Raw genomic sequence first — 20,053 nt, forward strand, 5'->3', positions numbered from 1 at the left:
TGTTGAGGGGGAGGGCATAGTGTACATGGGAATCCCCTTACATTTTTTACGTATCCTTTATGCAATCTAAAGTTTTTTAAAAAACAAAAAATGTAAAAAAAAACCAAACTGGCCAGTATTCTAATGTTTTCTTTGAACTTTATCATCAAATCTAGTATCAACATCTGGCATGCTTTGAGACTGAAATGTTGGCTATTTCCAGTGCTTCCCTTGCTTGTTACAAATTAGGTTTTCTGGTACCTGCTTTAAATGTTACTTGGGTACAAAAGCAGTAGTATAAATTCTGCTTTGACAATGAAGACATAAGGACATATCAGTTTTGTTTATCTTTAGAGCCAAACAAGATGGAATTATTTCTCATGTATTATGATTTGACCGTTGCCTACTGTTAATAAGTGCCAATGCACTATTATTCAACAGCTTTGTTAATTTACTCTTCAAAGACACTTTTAAGGACAGCACTCAATAGTGAATACTTTTAAAAATTAGTAATTCAGCTTACCCCAGTCATTCCCAATTTTGTCCCTTTCATTCTAACTTGTGGAGAGAAAGGATAGCAAGCTCCTGGAATATTTCAATTTTATTACTTTTCCATTATATCGTTTTCTTTCAGTTTGTTTCTTTTCATCTTGTTGACATGGGCCGGGGCTTATTTTTCATGGCTTGTTTTAGGTGACCATAAAGATGATTGCAGGTAAGCCACAAGGTCACAGACCCCCAAAATTTATCCCCAAATGGCTGCCTTGACAAGGTCTTCCTCTCTAGCTCACTACTCCTATAAATTCAGTCCTTTGACAAAGGGGTTAGGGAAATTTTTGTTGCATAAGACCATTGTTAATATGTATGTATATTACTTGTGCTAAGAAAGAAAGGGTCACTTTTAACTACTTTACCAATTGAGCATTTAGCAAAGAGGAGGTTAATAGCTCATCTGGGATGAAAAAGAGGTCTTTGCCCTGACTGAGGGGATAAGATTCTATGATTTCAGATGTGGCCATTTCATAGAGAAAAGGGATACACCTGAGCAGCACAGCTAGGTGGAGCGTTCTAGGGGCAACCTCACTGCTGATTAGTATTTTTCCTAGACTTTTTTGTGGCCTTGGAAGGAACTTTTAACTGAGAGATAGATGCGTGGCATTTAGGGATTTGCCTTCATCAAAGCTATGATTTTACTATATAACCGCTGAGCTGCATCAAGGCCCCAGATGAAATCACAGTGGTTCCAATCTGGCAATAGTTTGAAGTAACTGAGGTTCTGGATTTGGGGGATTATCCTGGCCACATCCTGGGGTGTTGCAAGGACATCTTTTCCAGCAGCCCAAATAGCTGTAGGCACTTTCATGGCAGTCAAGTCATACCGTGGGGGATGACTCTGGAAAAGGAAAGAAAGAGCATTCGTGAGAGAAAGGTCCTCATATCGACAATTAAATTCCAGTTCCAAATGAGTATCTGCTATTCAGTAGCTCTGTTAGGCACTTGGGACATAGGAAAAAAACATGCAATGGCCCTTACCTTCAAGGGATTTGCAAAGGAGTGAGCAAGACAAGATAGCTAAATATTTATATACAATGTAGGTCATGTTAAATGTTATAAAACAATCCCAAAGCACAATGAAAGTAAACACAAGGAAGAAATTGGAGTCATTTGAAATGGCTTGAAGCATGGCTGAATTTTGACAGGCAGGGACTGGGTGGGAGGACTTCCTAGGAGGCAGGAAGAGTATGCAAGCAATGGTTAGGAATGGTAAACTGTCTGGAGTCACTGGAGAACAAAATAGGCGAGACAGCACAATAGGGTATGAGGTTGGGGGCAAAAAGTCAAGGTCTGAATGCCAGGGTATCTGGACATCTTTCAAAAGTTTTGGAGTCCAAGCATGATCATTTTTCAGAGCTCTGTCTTAGGAGGAACAGGCTGGCATCAGTTGGGTAACTTAAAAATGAGTAGGTTGGAGGTAGGCGCTGAAAAATCTAGGCAAGTAGTACTGATGATTCACAGAAGGGGATAATTGAAGCTATAGGGATGGCTAATTTTTTAAAAGAAGAACCAGAGAGAACTGTGAAAAATCTTAGGGAATGCCAACAATTTGAAAGTGGTGGGAGGCAGAACAACCAGTGAAGAGGACAAATCAAGCATTCAAAAGGGAAGGAAAATCAGGGATCACTACGTTTTGGTAGTGCAAGTTAGTGGAAGGAGTTACAAGGAGATTAAGGTAACTAGCACAACCTATTTCAGAAGACGAGATTAGGCAACTGAATTTGGCAATTAAAAGTCATGAGGGACTTTAAATAGACAGAAACTATATTTCTCAAGGCTCAGGAGTGAGTGGAAGAGAGGAAGAAGGGGAGACATTTAGCTTTTTTGCATGTTAAAAACTTCCTGATTGAATGATGACTTGATAAACTCACTGGGTTGAGGGAAGATTTGTTTGTTTGTTTCTCAAAAGAGATAAGAGTTCATTTAGGGGACAGGAAGCAGTGAGAGGAGATAGGGTCAAGGCACAAGGATCAGGCTAACCTGGAATATAAAAGCAACTTCATCTGAGAGACCAAGGAAGGAGAGAAGCAGGTCAACAGGGACATTTTGAAATAGTTAAGAGGGCAGTTAAGGCATATTCAACAAATATAGATTGAGTGCGCAGTAAGTATCAGGTACTCTTCTGGGTGAAGCGTAATCAGTGAACAATACCAAAGGAAATCCCTATTCTCATGGAGTTTACAAGTGGTAATACTCTTTTCCTCATACACACAAAAAGTGGAAACAGAGAGGGGATTGGAAACTTGAGGAGAGGGCAAATTGTTGAGGCTAGTTATTTTACTGTGGGGTATATGTAATTAAAATTGGCTTCAAATGATCTAAAATAACAAACAAAACAGATTGGACCAGCAAATAGGTGGTAAATTCTTATGTACTTTGGAATTTGACTATACATTTTCCTGAGTGCTTTTTTGCTGTTCCATATTATTGTCAGTGTAAGAAATATATAAATATAACATGTTCACTTAAAAAATGAAGAAAAAAGAAGTAAAGTCCAAAATGAGAGTCCTCCTTTACTCTTTCATGCTCATTCACTTCTCTTCTTTCTTCCCTTCTCTGAAGGTAACCAGTTTAACGTTTGTAGTTTATTTTTTTCTAAGCCTTTTCTATGCATTTCAGATATATAAATTTGAAAATATACATAGTCTGAGGGGCAGGAAAAAAATTTTGGGGGGGTTAATGGAAATGTTCTAGATTTTGATGGTTATGGTGGTTACACAAATTAACATTTGTCAAAACTCACTCAATGGGACATGTAAAATTGGTGATTTTAATTGTATATAAATAAGGCCTTAATCAAGTTGATTTATAAAAGAAAGAAAATGTTCGTAGTCTGGCTCTTGTAGTTGTAAGGACTGGTAGAATTATTCCTCTAACAATTCAATCCATTACTGAGAAAGGACTGCTCTCAATTAATAAATAGCTTTAAATATGTTAATTTGGGGAAGAATAAATGCATTGGGAAAATGTAATTTAATGTGCTTAGTCAATATATAGAATCCCAGACCTTGCTGGTGGGAATAGAAAAGGTGACAACAAGGGTGATTAAAGGGGCAGGGCTAAATGAGTCTACAAATTTAGTTCATAAAGTCATAGGCAAAAAAAAAATTTAAAAATACTATAAGACTCTTCAAGAATAGATGATAGTCTTTTAACTTCCATGTGGAATCCTGATTTTTTCCATTGGTATCAAGAAGTTTTATGAAACACTTTCCATTGTTATGCAGCCATTAAAATTGGTGTTAAAAATCAGCTCAGTAAAATTGGTTATCTCTGGATAGAAATATAAAAGAAAGAGCAAGATTACAAGTTATGTAAAAGCAGTATGCTGCTGAGCAGATTGGAATAAATACACCAAAATATTATTACAAATTATTTATTAGTTTCCTTTGTATGTGCTTTTCTTGTTTCTAAATTTTCTGCAATGAAATATTAGAATTATAAAATAGAATTATTTTTAAAGCTCTATCAGTACAAAGGCCACAAATTTCCAGGTAGGATTCTTCTCCCACTAAACAGGGTTCACAAAGGATAGCTCACCTGATTGTAATGATACATGTTCTTGGCTTTATTTCCCCAGTCATAAGCTCTGACTTCATTAGACAGATAAAGCTGAAATAAATAAGGGTGTTAACATAATATAGAAAAAGCCCTGAAGTCCCCTCAAAGTAAAAAACAAAACAAAACACCTGTACCTTCTTCTTTGCACTTCCTCTTGGATTTCCTTTTGATAGCTTTTGAAATTTAAGATCCTCACCAAGGTGGCTAACCCAGATAGTGAATCAAGTCCCTAGTTCATTAATAAAAATAAAGTCCACCTGTCCTAAACCCATCCCTCTGAGATGGGCAAACCCCTGTCCAATCAATAGGAATCAAGCCCCCTTGACTATTGCTATAGGAATCATTGCCATCCCTAGAAGATGTAATCTTCTTCCAGTTTTATAGGTGGAAAAGGCTCCCTTGCGACAGCAAAACTTTTGGTGTCCTGAAATAAAATGCTTTAATTTGGAAACTTGACTCCAATTTGTCTTTTTACAAGGGTAAGAATCAAAAGAGCTAACAGCAAATCTTAAAAAACACTGTGCATTGGGAATAAAATAAGGTTTCTGGATCACCAGAAGGTGTAAAAACCTTTTTACCACTGAAAAACAGGGTCCAACAGAGGGGGAGAAGCAATGGTTCCTCTTCTAGTTGGAAGTAAAGGCTATGGAAGACCAAGACTCTTTCTGGGGAAGGCTCAGCTCTCTTGGGACTTCTCCAGTTTTCCTCGTGCTTCAGCTTGGGATCTGTTTTACGAAGTCTGGCTTAAGATGGGCTTCGTTCGTGTTATCTGTTTAGTCTGTACCATACTAAAATCTAGGGAAATCAGAGCATAAATACGGTGACCAAGGACAAAATGGAAGCTAGCTGCTAAGCTTCATAGAGTAGGCCTGCTATCAGGGTCATTTCTGTCTTTTCACATATCTTGAAAATCAAGATTGAAATGGTTTTTCCATTACAAAGACTTTACCTGTTTTATATGCAGGATGTTCTGTACTGATGAACCGGTAGGAGCATGTGACAAATATACATCCATTCGACTCTGAAGGAAAAAAAAATTACTAATGAAATTAATGATGCCTTTTAGGAGCAGAGAATGAATATGTTAAGAACTAATAAATGAATATCAGAGTCTTCAAAATGGGGAGGCAGGACCATGTAGACATGTGTTCCAAGCCAGCCACTTGGATGTGAGTAAATTATGGGCTGGCTAGTGGGATGGGTTGCTTGAGATCAAACCTCCACCAGCTTGACAGCTGAGGCTGTGGGATAATTTGCTGATTTTGAAGTAGAAGGAGCAGCAATGGACATGATAGAGCAAAGCAACTAGGAACAGTGCCGTGTGCAAGCAAGTGCGTGTGTGCACGTGTGAACACAATCACAGACCAGAAGATCAGAAAACCCGGATGTCAGGCCCTAACTTTGTTAATTATAAACTTTGAGTATTTGGACAAGTTATTTAACATCTCTGAGTGTCTGTTTTCTCATCTGTTAAATGAAGCTACCAGCTTGCTGGACTCCTATGAGGCTAAAATAACACATTGTGAAAGAAAAGCAGAAAAAAAAATCACCTCCATATGCATTGTACTTCACTTTTTGTATACATTATACAGATGAAAAATTATAGTGATATAATAGTAATCATAATTCTATATCTTAGGGAAACTATTAAAAATCTTTTCTTTTTAGGAAGCAGACTTTGAATAATTATTCTTCAATGTTTTCAGTCTAACACAACTTATCCTCTTAAAGAATGGGGGTGAAGCGGGCTAGTGGAGAATAGCTTTCTTTCTGAGGCCTAGCTTCACTGTAAGTCCCCTTGGCTGTCCTTTGGAAAATGACAGAGAAAACTCCTCAACCATAACAGACCTCTTAGTGTAAACTATTCTCCTCTTCTTCCTTCTTTTTATATTCGAAATAATGAAACAAGACTCCTGCTTCTTCATAGAAGTAGATCCCAGCTCCCTTCCATTTCGGTCTGCATATTTCAATTTAAGTGGTTTCATTTGAGGCCAAAATCACTCAAAAGTGAAGCACATGTGAAATATTAATAAGTTCAATGCCTATGTGTGCGTCTTTCTAGGATTTATGCACTGCATTAATTGTTAATGCAAATTAATCATATTTGGTGGTGGCTGATTGTGAACATACGGAAATACCACCCATTGTGGAACCATCATTCTCCTAAATTAGACCAGGAGTGGAAGGGTGAAGCTGCCTATTTTCCTTTCCAGTCATAACATTCACAAAGGACTGAATCCATGGATTCTGCTCTGTTAATTACATATCTTCTACACACAGTGAATCTCTGCTTTTGAGAGTTTAGAATGCCATAGGCAGTGTAAGAGCTGCATCAAAATGAATCAAAGGAAAGCTGAAATTTCTTAAATTATTACACAATCCCATAATCATTATACATACCGTATTGAAATTTTTCATGTTGAATCCAGCCCATAAGGACATAAATTCAGAACATATTACCCAGAGTATTTTATGGTTGCAAATTTTGACAGAAGGTACTTTCCCTTTCTGATATTCTAAAAGGACACCTTTGGTACCAAAAAAAGCCTGTAAAAATGAAAAACAATTATCTTTTCAAAGACCATCTTCAGACGTCTTGACCTTCCCTTCACCCCAGGAATGAACCATACTTGAGGATATGTTTGTATTTGATGTTTTGGTCATGGAGACCAAGACAGTCAGGGAATGTGATTTATGAATCCATCTCCAAAATGGGACTTATTTATAAGACGATTACTGTAAGTCCCCTCCCAAACCCCAAATTCACTTTCCTATGCATTCTATCCAATGAGAGATTGCCAATATTTCTATTTTTCAAAAAATTCCCCCCTAAGATCAGATATTGCCTTATATAGGAAGGAAAAGCAGGCCTTTCCCCTCTTACCCTCAGCACTTCAGCTTAATATTAGTGTGCCAAATTAGCTAGCTCTCTTGCTAAAAAGCAGGTATTGATGCATTGAAGTGAGGGATCACTGGGCAGAAAAGATTTGATGATTCAATGGAAGACAGCACGGTTAAAAATTCTGTGATTTTGGAAATTGAGATTGGGCAGGCATCTCTAGATCTCTGAATCTTCTGGGGGCAATTGGAGTTCAGAAACAGAAAATGTGGGGGTGGGGGTGGGCATGGGACTTGAAGTGGCAGGAAATTTGGCAGTGGGGGAATTGAAACTGAAAGAAGACAGGGCATTCTTTGTTTCAGCCCTTAGTTAGGTAGTCAGAACAATAAATATATACAAAATTGGCTTATTTAAAAATACGTGTGTCTGCCTCTGAATTTAAGTTAACACATTAGTCTGTTCAACCCTGCCCAAGTATAGGAAACATCCAAAACTAATGACAACACCTCTGAAATAGTAATACTAGCCACAAAAATGAGAAGTTACCTCACTGTGCTTACAGTAAGCAAAAAAATAAAACTGCTACCAAATCAATCATTAGGTCCTATGGAAAGTTTTCCTTGTGCTAATTCACAAATAATATATAGTTTTTTTCATTCCCACCACCACTACCCATAGCTAGGGCCTCATCTTATTATATGGGGAATTATTGTGAACTCAGCTTGTTTCCTTGACTTTATTTTAGCCACAATCCAATTCATCCCTCACTTCAGACTGAATGAGCAATTTTGGTAAAATACTATATTCATTGTAGCAATGCCATTTTTAAAGAAACAAAAACAAAGAGGAAAAAAATTTTTTTCAGTGAATAAATTTACTATTGGCAGCCAAATGACTTTTTCAATCCTTGGAAAATAGCTAATATTTTTTGAATGAATACTTGAGCTGCAAGATATTCTGGCTTTGGAATCTTAGCTTTAGTAAATTAGAGCAAGATCCCAAATGGGAAGTGATATCCGTCAGGCTTATCTAACATCAAATTCAAGGACATCACGAGTTATATGAACTTCCAAAAGAGTCTTCCATTTTGGCATTGTGAATCCCTTGACCTACCCAACTGAATGCCACAAGAAAACTTGTGAATAGAACCTATACCAAAATTGCCCTTGTCCTAGCTATAAATTCACATTAAAGACTGAATATAGTAAATTGAAGATGGGAGTCATAGGTACTATTGTACAGACATGTACTCACACAGGCACAGACACATACACAAGCACATGCTCACAGAGTCTGATTTCTATAGATTTAACCTAAATTTCCTACTTTTACATCATAATACATTTTAAAGTAATAAGAGGCTATAATCCAGAAAGAGATGCTCAAATTTTAGCAAAAGGAGAAGCCCTACCTTGATTAGGGAATTTGGAAGTAGAAAAAAATTGGTAAAAATGCCCGTGGGATACTTGAACGAGAACAGAGGACCCAACGCAAAATTCATTTTGATTCTTTGTGCCAGTTCAGGCATGGTGGAAAAGGCTACAAACCCTGAGAGAATAAGAGACAAGACAATCTTGTAAAAATCAGAAATACTTATGCAATGTTTCTTTTATACTAATAGTGGGGCTCTGGTTTCCTGTTATCCTGCTATTGCCCTGATCCTGAGGATGAGTTGGGAAACTCTTCTATCTGAGTTATTCTGCAGAGATAAGCTGTCCTCAGGCTTCTCTACTCCTAGGTCCCCAATTTTCTCATATTCCCTTGATGGAAAATTTAACCTGGTGGGAGAAATGGAGTAGCTGGTGGGGGAAAGGTGAGGAAGAACCTGTCGAAGTAGCTACTGCTGGGGTGAACTGTAGGCAACCTCATTCCCTGCCATGGGTAATGTCATTTCACCCCCAGATCTGAGATGCCAGAATGAGTCACAGAGCTTTCAGGAGGAAGTAATCCAGAAGCTTATGGGAGGGGAATCAACCAGTTCTTTCTGATCATCCAGTTATTCCACAGGTTTGCTTTTTCACAATGGAATGAGAATTCACTGCTTCCAGTGCTGCACTGGATGGTTACCAATCCCCAGACCCTCCTTCCTTGCTTCCAATAGGGAAGGGCTTGCCCTGGGCCCACCGTGTTCACATTAAGGACCAGGAGTCTCCATCTACTTTCTTCTTCCATCAGTAGAAACCATATAGTCTGGGAAGGATGAGGGAGGACACAGCACAACACAGGAAAAACTAAGGGGAGTGTCTTTATTTTAGTTCCCCAAGGTGCTTTTAGGGGTCTCCACTTTGTGTGTGTGTGTGTGTGTGTGTGAAGCCATTAATAAAGACTTTTGTCTGGAATTCTTGTTGAAATAGTGAAAAAGACTTGGCCAGCAAAAAAGAAAAACTGAAATGTTAATAATTGGTTGAGCAATTGAGATAAAGAATAAACCAGGCATAGCACTGACCCTGACCCTGAAGGTGTGTTTGGAAATGTGTAGAAGTGGGTTTTGGGGGGCTCACACTGACTGGGAAGCTCTATTGGTATTCAGTGGGCTGAAGCCTGGATTGCTAAATGTTTTACCAAGAGCGGGCCCTTCCCACATAATAAAAAGTGCCCTGTTCAAAACACCAGTGGTGCTCATTGAAAAGTGTCATGACTTAATTACAACACAAAACACTGATGAAATTCCCCATGTTTTCTTTGCAGACAAGATATAAGAGCACATCTAAGTTAGGCCCATTTTCCTGGACCTAATTTAAGTCTTTCCTCCCTTCTGCACTTTTTGCACAGTATCCAAGCACCCCGTTGGTGAAGTTAGACTGACCTGGTTTGAATCTGTGCTTTGTCTCTTAGGTGGTAAAAGATCTTGGGCAACTCAATTTCTCTGAACTTCTGTTTCCTTTTCTAAAGAATGGAGATAATAATAGCAGGGTTGTTCTGAAGAGCAGGAGGAGATAATGTGTGAAAGGCTCTGAACACAGGCCATACGCATAGTAAATACTCCATGTGTTAGCTATTTTGGGATAATTATTTGGCTGTTAGTGGCATTTGGGGGGGGGGTTGTCTCCTATTAGTATCTCCTATTGATACTCTGTTAGTATATATTCTATGATGATGACTATTTCACGCTTGTAAACTGAGAATCAACATAAAGCACTGGTCGACATGTGTTTGCTATTGATGATAATGGTGATAATGAGAACATTGTAATATTATTAATTGTCTCTCACAGTTTCACCCAAACTAAAATAGTGGATTTCTACATGGAACAATCTCCTAAAATTGAAAATTTTTAGTGGAAAATCAATAACAAAAATTTAATTGTTTTCTAGTATAGGTTCCTTTTCATTTTTATTTAGAATTAGATTATTGAATTCTTCCCTAAAGATCTAGGCAATCATTAAAAAAATAAATTTCCAAAGAGCAGGTCTTGAACTTTTAAATTTTTTTCTCCTTTGGTGCTGACATTTAACTGCTTTTACATAAATATTAAATCACATACTAAATGGATCAGCCCAGTTGACTTATTACAGTGAGCTTTTCTTTTCCAACCCATAAACAATATGTAACCAGATCTTTTCAATTTGTTTAAATGTAAGTATAAACTGGTCCCTTTTATTATTTTTATAATAATTATTTATTATTAATATATTAATGACATATTTATTAGTAATAATATATTTTAAATTATTTTTTAGGTCAAATGTGGGTTGTGAGGATGGTCTGATTGGTATATATTTGCCATTCCTCAGGGATATTTCATGGTTTAGGCTTTACTTTTTCAGAGTGAAGGGACCTAGAGACTTGCTGTTTGGAATTGTTTCTTTGAATCTGGGGTCCATGTTGTTCCTGAGAGTTTACAGCACCACTACAAATGGGCTGGTGGGACCTCAGAATGGGGAAAGGTTAGCTCTACATAATCACAGTCCCTGGGCATGCTGGGAAGGGCATTCTCTCCACTTAAGGCAATAGAGTGTCCCTCACAGCCTAGAGAATTAAAGGTGCCATATATGACAGTTACTTTATTCCAGTTTAAAGGTGAACCCTTGCAAGACTCTGATAATGTTTGCTCTTCTAAACATACCTATTATCGTGCCAAGTGAATGTCCAATGAAATACAACTTCTCCTGACCAGTTTTATTTACAATGAAGTCTACTATCCCTGGGAGATCATATTTGGCCATTTCATCAAAACTGCAAAATAAAATAGATGTTAGTCAATATCCACTCAGCATATATTTTATTATGAAAGCAAACGTGGGCTATTGTAGATTTTGTTTACTGCATTTATATATTTTACTTTCTAATAACTGGAAAGGATTTTAAGATATGTATCCGAAGTTTAATCTTATCATCCCTCTGCTTCATTCTCTTGTCTTGCTTTTTTTTTTTCCTCCACTCTTTCAATCTAGTTTGCATGTCTCTACTTCTGACTTCTCCAAGACTCTTAGGGTCATTTAATGCCCAGCTTTGGACACAGGACTAGTTGTAAATCATGGTTCTACAATTTATCAGTTGAAGATCTTTCAGTAAGTTACTTAAATGCTCTGAGCCTCAGTTTTCTCATCCACATAATGAACGTGATAGGACCTGGTTCGCAGGGTTGTTGTAGGGATTGGCTAGTATGAAGATAGGCCTCTGGCCTCCAGTAGATACTGAATTTGATATTGCTGTTTTTAATATTTCAGTCCATATAGAGTCCAATAGATGTCAAAACACTATAGAACCACTTACACTTGAATTAATACAAAAGAACTGAAAGAGCCGTCCATAATACTTAGTCAAGTTTGGTACCGCAAGAACCAGAGACCTGTTTATTAAAAACTCATGTGAGGGAATTTCTAGATTGATTCTCCCAAGGATAAGAGAATTGTTGTATTTCCTCAAAGTAAGCAAGCTCTAAACACTCAGCCAAGGACAGGAGATTTAAAATATTACCTGATGCTTACTCCTGTCCAGAGCTCAACCCTAAAAACTTATTCTATCTTCTTCTCCTGTCAACCCTCCACTGGGTGCAGAATATTTCATTAACATGACAGGTTTGTGTACTGTGTTCCAGTAGCAGACTTGCAAATAATCAGGGAGTTTGGGCCCAAGGAAGGGAAGTCCATTGTGGGCATCGGCCTGGCCTCTGGAGCTAGCAAAAACCACTTCCTTGAAAAGAGTCAACATAACCAAAGAGTCTTCTCCATTGCCCAGTAACACAATTTTAAAAACCTCATATTGGATTTTGCCTGAAAACGGCGTTCTGTGCAGTCTCAAGCATGGTTTCTCTGCATAAATATAATACAACACACATCATCATTGCAAAATTGATTGACTGCTCAGGAAAAAAACTTGTAATCACATCACTTTTACAATATAAACTTGAAGAGGATAGGGACTTTATTGTATTCATATTGAATGCTCAGTGCCCAAACTGGTACAGAAGCAGGCACTCAATAAATGTCATTTGAATGCATGCAGGCATTGGCCATGCAAAATTTCCTGAGCTGTTTCCTGGGGCAAATTCATATGTGATTATATAGAATTAGGTGTTCAAACAATCTTGTTGAAATGGCAACCTTTGCCTGTGGGAGGATCAGTGGGAATCAAGGCTTCTCGCTGTTTCTCTCCTTTGAGATGATAATAGTGGAAACTACAAGGAGCTATATGACTCCAAGTCTCATAGATTGTTATTAATATTATTAACAACAATATCTGTAAAGAAATTGTCTTGAGTTTTCTTAGATACAGTTTACCTAAAGGCCCAGAATTCCTCTTCGGTCACTGAGAGTGTTTTGTGTCTTCTTGACCAAGTATTCCCCCGACTATTTCCCATCCATACATCATAACCAGCATCTGCTAGAAGGAATCCAAGGCTGCCACTGGCGTAGTTCTCAAGCCAGGAGGCATTGTCTAAAAACAGAGCATGCTGCAAGTACACAACTGGCCGGGGGCCTGGAAGGACAGAGACGGGGTTGGGGGGAGAGAAAATAATTTATAGTAAATTGAGCATCTCAGGAACATGATAAAAACATGCACATACATACATGGGAAAAAAGCAAAAACAAAAAAAAACAGCATTATTTTTTTCCCTTTGTCATTAGTGTAGAGCATTATAATCATATAAGTTAAAAAATGTTGTTCCCGCTGCTATGCCAACTGATTTGCATGTATTATCTCATTAAATTCTTATAGCTCTATAAAGCAGCTGCTATTTTGAGGACCTTCATTTTACAGATGCTGAAACTGAGGCTTAAGGTAGTTAATAACTTTCCCAAGATCACCCAGCCAACAAAGTATAGAGCAGGAACATGATCTTAGTTCTGTTTTCATACTACAGCATGCATTTGTAACTGCTCTGCTGTATGGACGAGTGTATTTGTACCTGTTATTACTGACATATGTTATATATGCTAAGCTTGGCTACAAAAGCATGAACGTTATCCTGTTTAATGGAGTCCTGTATCTCTTCCACAGAGGAAATGGAGGTGAGCGTGAATGGCTACTGACTTATTTGTCACCAAGCTCCTGTCCACATTCCAGCCTTTGCCCACTGGAGAGCACATGAAAATGTTAATTGTAAAACCGGCTTAACATCCCTCTGCCAACTCCCAATATCTGAGGGAAAGAGCATTCAGGGACATGAGAAGTTGGGTAGAAAGTCCAGAAAAGGCATTATGATTCAATGGCTAAGAGCAAGGGTTCTGGAGCCAGGCTGCCTGGGTTTGAATCCTGGCTCTGACACTTGCTGTTTGTGAGACTTGGGGACAACTGTACTACCTGTTGTGCTTCAGTTTTAACATGTAAAATGTTAAACTATGACGAGCACCCACCCCATGGGATTGCTGGGAGGTTTAACTGATTTAATTCATGCAAAACATTAGAACAGTATACTTAAATGTTTTTTAATCCCAAATCTTTCTAAAACTCTCCTTCCTTTAGCAAAACCCTTTGTATAAAAGATTTCTCCTTTTATATTTCACAACTTCCCACACCACTCCCATGCTTGGTATTGCCAGATTTAGCAAAAGATAAAACAGAAACCCAGGATGTCCAGTTAAATTTGAATTTCAGATAAATGATTAATAACTTTTTAGAGTGTTCTTGTTTATCTGAAATTCAAATTTAAATGGCTTTCCCAAAGTTTGTTTAGTAATCCTGTCTTCCCCTATCCCATTTTTCATTCTGAAACTCTTGAATTACCACAAATTTCTTTCCACAGGGAAAAGACTGCTGAACACCATGGTTTAGCTGGAGGGTGAGAGAGAAGATAACAGGGTGTACCTGGTAAGAAGTTGCCAGTAAATTATTTGAGACACAAGCCTTTGCAGGTATTTTGCTTACTCATTTTTTCCCACTTAGAGGCTTTGCACTATATTGGTCACATTTTAAGGAATGTCATTTCCCTGCTTTTTCATGTCTAGTTCCTTCTCATTAGAGAATTCAGGCCTTATTAACACCATGATTCTTCCACTACATAATTCATGTCTCCCTTATGTTAAATGCATACATAATTAAATATGAACATTAATTTTTCCTTTCCAGGAGAAAGTTTCAGAAATGTTATTTATTTGATTTTTACCCTGCAGAGGGAGCCCCACTGATTCTAGTGGAGGTAAGAGAGACTCTTTTGGGGTGCCCCACAGCCAACTTCACACGATCCAGCAAATTTCTTTCCAAAAGTGAGGAAATCCACTCTTCTGGGGCATGGAGTGTTTCCACATGAGAAATCAGTCAGGTGCTAACAAAATGTCACCTCCACCTTTGCATTTATACCCTAACAAACATGCATCATTATACTTAGCAAGATCAGGCTTGCCCTTTGTGTTTTTAGGATCTTGCCTGTCTTCAGAGATTTCAAGTGGAATGGGCAAGCCTCCCTGTTAACCCTTTAAAGACTAAGGCAATAATCCAAACAATAAAGATGAATCAGCCACTCCCTCTGATGAACAGCCAGCAGTGAATTTCAGACACACTCAGACCTCATTCTCAGGAGCGACATCTTGTACCTGTGCTCCCAGAATCTCTTCTCCCATGGGGAATTCTGTTGACGCTAAGTATGTAGCCATCTTCAGTGATGACATCATACTCCTCACTGGGGTAGCCATTGTAGGTGATGATTTCACTCTGTCCACCAAAAATATAGACATTAGCTGAACCTCTTCTCGAAAGAATATCAAAGGAAAATTGACAGTGTCCAGTGTGTGCTCACTGGGATGAATTATCTGAAATCTGCAGGACCTGGTAGCTGTAAAGTTAATTTACTGCATAAAGTTTAGATCAAAATAAATAGAAAATGTTGATTAGAGATGAGTATAGGCATATATATTTTGGGTGGGAAGAATATTTAGTATTGGCCCATTCTTTCTGACAAGTCTAGATTCTCAAGCCAATTGTCTTTTGAGACCATTCTTGATTTTAAAACAATAAAACCATAGACCAATAGAGGTCATTCACATATGTCATTCAAATGGCTTAATGTTCTTAAAATATTAAGTCAAAATAGGGGTGATCTATAAAAAGTGGAATTCTGGTTTTTCTATATTAGAATGTATTATTTATCCTGCCAAAAAACCCCAGATCTATGTAGCTTGATTTTCATTTAGATGTTAAAAACTACCTATGTTTTACCTGTTTTCTTATCAGAAACTTTCTGCTATATCAGGAACTTTAATAATTAATCCTGCTTTATTTGTTGCTTTTTGGAATTTTCCATGACTTACAATATTCATCCACACTTCAGGATTCGCTTCCTTTTGAAAACTGAATAATCCATCGACATTTAAAGTTGCACAGATCAAACACATTGTTGTTAAAAACAGCCACATCCTGGGAATGCCTGGCAAAAAACATTTAATAGTCACAGATTTTTTTTTAATCCCTCCACGTTGATTAATGAAATACAAATAGAGCCCTAACAAAAACTTGAATAACCACAGAAAGCTGAGAAAATATGGAAAAAATTCACTGAAAAAAGTCAGTGAGCAAACTTAGAGCACTAATAATCTATTTTCCACACAGAAAATGTCTTAACATAGTCCAGAGCCTTAATTTTTGTCTTATTTTAATATCAGTTTTTCAAAAACTTAAATTCTCTGCTCACCTGTGAGTTGCCAGAACAGCTAAAGGTTCAGATGGGAAGTTTCCACACCATAGCAACCTGGCAGGGTAGGGTTATCCCCTAGTTTAGCCCAGCGTCCCCCCGCCACACACAAAAAGATTAAGGAACAAACAAACGAACTTTCAAACTCATAAGCTTATGACCGGCTCCCAGTGACGTATTTCTCACGCAGACACCCAAAGGCAATATTGTGCATTAAAATGTGCAGTCTCACTCTCTTGCCATGGATTATAAGCACGTCTCTTCAAAGGCTGGCAATAGTGCCATGAACTCATCATTTGAGTGCTGCGGTCAAATAGCCTGAATTTAAAGTCCAGCCTCACCAGGAATAAGCTTTTTGATCTTCGCCAAGTTATTCGATAGCTTTGTCTCTCTGGGTTTATTCGTTAATAAAAGTAGGGTAATAATATAACAAATCTCATAGTTTTATAGTAGGATTAAGTGACATAATATATGCAAAGCACTCGGCACAGGGCAAGTCCTTTAAAAATGCTTTCACTGTTTTTCTTTTTCTATCAATGAGCAGGAGAGCAGCATTATAAAAAGCCTGTACTCCAACCGATGAAGTGACTAGTTTTCAGAATTAAGAAATTGCTTTTGAATCTAAATAGCTTCCTATATATTTGTTGTATGGTCGATTGTATATCTGTAACTGCTAGGTATGTTTTTAAATTTTGAAGCCACTAATCACTAGTATCTAGGGAGTACCTGTGCCAGGTACTGTTCTAAATGTTTCATGTGTATTATTTAAATTTCACAGAAACTCCACGAAGTAGTACCATTATTACCCTCCTGTTATCCATGAACAAACAAAGGCTTAGAGAGATATAAGACCAGCCCAAGTTCACAGAGCTAGCAGATGACAGAGCCAGGATGGGAGCCCTGGAAGCCTCCCGGTAATCTCTTTCCACTTGACCGCCACTCCAACTTGCCTCAGGGTTGTGTTAAAGCTCTCTCTTACCTAGCTCCCAAGGACTCCTTTCTGATTAGGAACGTCTGATGTTTTGCCTTTGGCATCTGGCTGAAGAATGAAGTTTGGTTGCAGTGACAGTTAGAAGCTAGGGAGGTGAGAGACAGGAAGCCTCTGGAAATGAGGCAACCGGAACTGTGACACACTCCTAGGGTGTTTTCCTGACACACCAAATGCCATGATGTGCTTGCATGTTGGGAAATAGTGGCCTGCATGATGCCAAATAACCAGTTTGACTGAATCCTGCATGTTTCACCTGAGTACCTGCTGCTGTTGAGAGGGGTGGCAACATTTTCAAAAGTGTGTCAAGTAGGGGTCTAGGATCCGAAGGGACAAAAGCACATACTAATATCTGCCTTCCCAACCCACAGCATGACTCGTAGGGTCAAATGAAGCAATGTTTGTGATACTACCGGATCAACAATGGAATACGTGGGAGTTTGAATGATTGCAACTAAATGGAGAAGGTGAGGCAGTCATGCCTCCCAACTCTTGAGGCCAGAAGAAGTTTGGAACCAGCAGTTTGCCAACTTTTGAAGCAACTGTTGTTGCTGTTCCACAAACTATTTTTTAACTTTTTATCATGTACTATATAACTCAAAATTTCTCATTTTAACCACTTTCAAGTGTACAAATCAGTGATAACTGTATTTGCAATGTTGTGTGACCATCACTGCTTACATTACCAAAAATTTTCCATCGCCTCAAACACCAATTAAGCATTAACTCTCCCACTTTTCATCTTAACTCCAGACCCTGGGAACCTGTATTCTAGTTTCTGGTTTGTTTGTTTGTTTGTTTTTAATTAGAGAGGTTGTAGTTTTACAGATAAATCATGCATAATATACAGAGTTCCCATATAACACCGTTTTATTAACACCTTCCATTAGTGTTCTGGGGTTTTTGTTTGTTTGTTTGTTTAAATAATAGTCATCCAAGCAAGTGTGAAATGATATTTTATGGTGGTTTTGGTTTGCATATTTCCTATGGCTAATGATTTTGAGCATCTTTTCATGTTTATGGGCCATTTGCGTATCTTTTTTGGAAAAATGTCTATTCAAGTCTTGTGCCCATGTTTTAATTGGGTTGTCTTTTTGTTGTTGAGTTGTGGGAATTCTTTATATATTCTGGATATTAAACCTGTATCAGATATATGGTTTGCAACTATTTCTCTCATTTTGTGGGTTTCTTGATAATGTCCTTTGATGCACAAAAGTTTTAATTTTTATTACATTCATTTTAAGTTTTTTCTTTTTTTGCTCATGCCTTTAATGTCAGATTTTAAAAATCACTGCCAAATCCAAGATCATGAAAAATTTCTTCTATGGTTTCTTCTAAGAGTTTTATGACTTTAGCTCTTATGCTTAAGTCTTTGACCTATTTTGAGTTGATTTTTATATATGGTGTAAAGTAGGGGCATGATTTCATTCTCTTGCATGTGGACATTCATGAACATTCCAGTTTTACCAGCACATTTGTTGAAGAGACTGTTCTCTCCCCATTTAATGTACTTGGCACCTTTGTCAAAAATAACTTGGACATAGATGTATGGTTTCATTTCTGGACTCTCAATTCTATTCCATTGGTCTGTATATCTATATTTATGCAAGTATCATACTGCTTTGATGACTATGAATACTTAGCAGTAAATTTTGAAATTGGAAATTTTAAAACCTCCAACTTTGTTCCTTTTCGAGATTGATTTAACTATTCAGGTCCTCTTGTGAGTCTATATGAATCTGAGGATCAACTTTTCCATTTCTGTGAAAAAGCCTGCTAGATTTTTGATAAGGATTGATTTGAATCTGCAGATCATTTGGGGGTAGTATTGGCAGCTTAACATTAGTAAATCTTCTGATCCTTAAACATGGGATGTCTTGCCATTTATTTAGGTCTTTGTTAATTTCTTTCAGTAGGGTTTTTCAGTTTTCAGTGTGCAAGTCCTTCATCTCCTTGATTATATTTATTCCTAGATATTTTATTCTTGGAGATGCTATTGTAAATGGAATTGCTTTCTCTTAATTCCCATTTCAAATATTCACCAATGGCATATAGAAACACAATTCAGTTTTGCATATTAATCTTGCACTTTAAAACTTTGCTGAATTAGTTTTTTTAACTTTATTAATTTTCTTGTGGACTCTTGTGGGCTTTCTATATATAGGGTCACATCATATGTGAATAAAGATAGTTTTACTTCCTCCTTTCCACTTAGGATAACTTCCATTTCTTTTTCTTGCTTGTGGTGAATAGTATTGGTGAAAGCAGGCATTCTTACCTTGTTAATAATCTTAAGGGAAAAGTTTTCAGTCTCTTACCATTGAATACAATGTTAGCTGTGGGTTTTATATAAAGTCTTTTAAAATGTTGAAGAAGTTCCCCTCTATCCTATTTTTCTGAGTGTTTTAATTATGAAAATGAGTTGGATTTTGTCAAATGCCTTTTTTGCCTCTATTGAGATGATCAGGTGAATTTTTCCTTAATACTATTAATGTATTAATGTGCTTTATTAAATTGCTTCATTTTCTTATGTTGAACCACCCTTGCAATTCTGGGATAAATTCCACTTAATCAGAGCATATAATCCTTTCAACACACTTTTGGATTTGATTTGCCAATATTACATTAAGAATGTTTGCATTTATATGCATAAGGGAAATTGATGTGTAGTTTTCTTGTTGATGTCTTTATCTGGCTTTGGTATCAGAGTAATACTTCCTGACTCATTTTGTGAGGTTAGAGGTCTCTAGTCTTCAATTTTTTGAAAGGTTTGAGCAGGATTGGTATTATTCTTCTTTGAAAATTTGGTAGAATTCACCAGGGATGCCAGCTGGTTCTGGACTTTTCTCTGATGGGGGAGCTTTGATTCCTGATTCAACTTCTTGTTATAAATATGTTGGGATCTTCTACTACTTTTTGAGTCAGATTAGGCAAATTGTGTGTTTGTAGGAATTTGTCCATTTTGTCTAGATTATCTGGCTTGTTGGTGTTTGATTGCCACAAACTGACAAACTATTTAACTACTCCCTTAAGCAAGGTAGAAGTGGATACCTAAAGAGAT

The 20,053-nt window shown here is 37.4% G+C and overlaps 1 protein-coding gene across 1 annotated transcript; it reads right to left on the bottom strand.

Moving 5' to 3' along the window:
- Positions 1-1,138: 1,138 nt before the first annotated feature.
- LIPN (lipase family member N) lies at positions 1,139-15,729 on the bottom strand. Its single transcript, XM_058299506.2, has 9 exons — positions 15,625-15,729; positions 14,911-15,028; positions 12,658-12,856; positions 11,001-11,110; positions 8,346-8,482; positions 6,496-6,642; positions 5,045-5,116; positions 4,075-4,146; positions 1,139-1,372 (listed from the first exon to the last, which is right to left on the bottom strand). Exons 1-9 carry the CDS (start codon positions 15,727-15,729, stop codon positions 1,139-1,141), a joined length of 1,194 nt encoding a protein of 397 aa, XP_058155489.1.
- Positions 15,730-20,053: the final 4,324 nt, after the last annotated feature.

This window comes from Dasypus novemcinctus, chromosome 6, assembly GCF_030445035.2.
Source record: "Dasypus novemcinctus isolate mDasNov1 chromosome 6, mDasNov1.1.hap2, whole genome shotgun sequence".
Taxonomy (NCBI): domain Eukaryota; kingdom Metazoa; phylum Chordata; class Mammalia; order Cingulata; family Dasypodidae; genus Dasypus; species Dasypus novemcinctus.

Bases quoted from the DNA above. Each gene is read 5' to 3' on its own strand.
- LIPN (XM_058299506.2), bottom strand. From the start codon at position 15,729: ATGTGGCTGTTTTTAACAACAATGTGTTTGATCTGTGCAACTTTAAAT. The intron at 5,117-6,495 runs GTATGTATAATG...TTTTTCCTTCAG, and splicing joins ACATGAAAAATTTCAATACG to AGTCGAATGGATGTATATTT. The intron at 1,373-4,074 runs GTGAGCTATCCT...TTCCTTTTCCAG, and splicing joins ACATGTATCATTACAATCAG to AGTCATCCCCCACGGTATGA.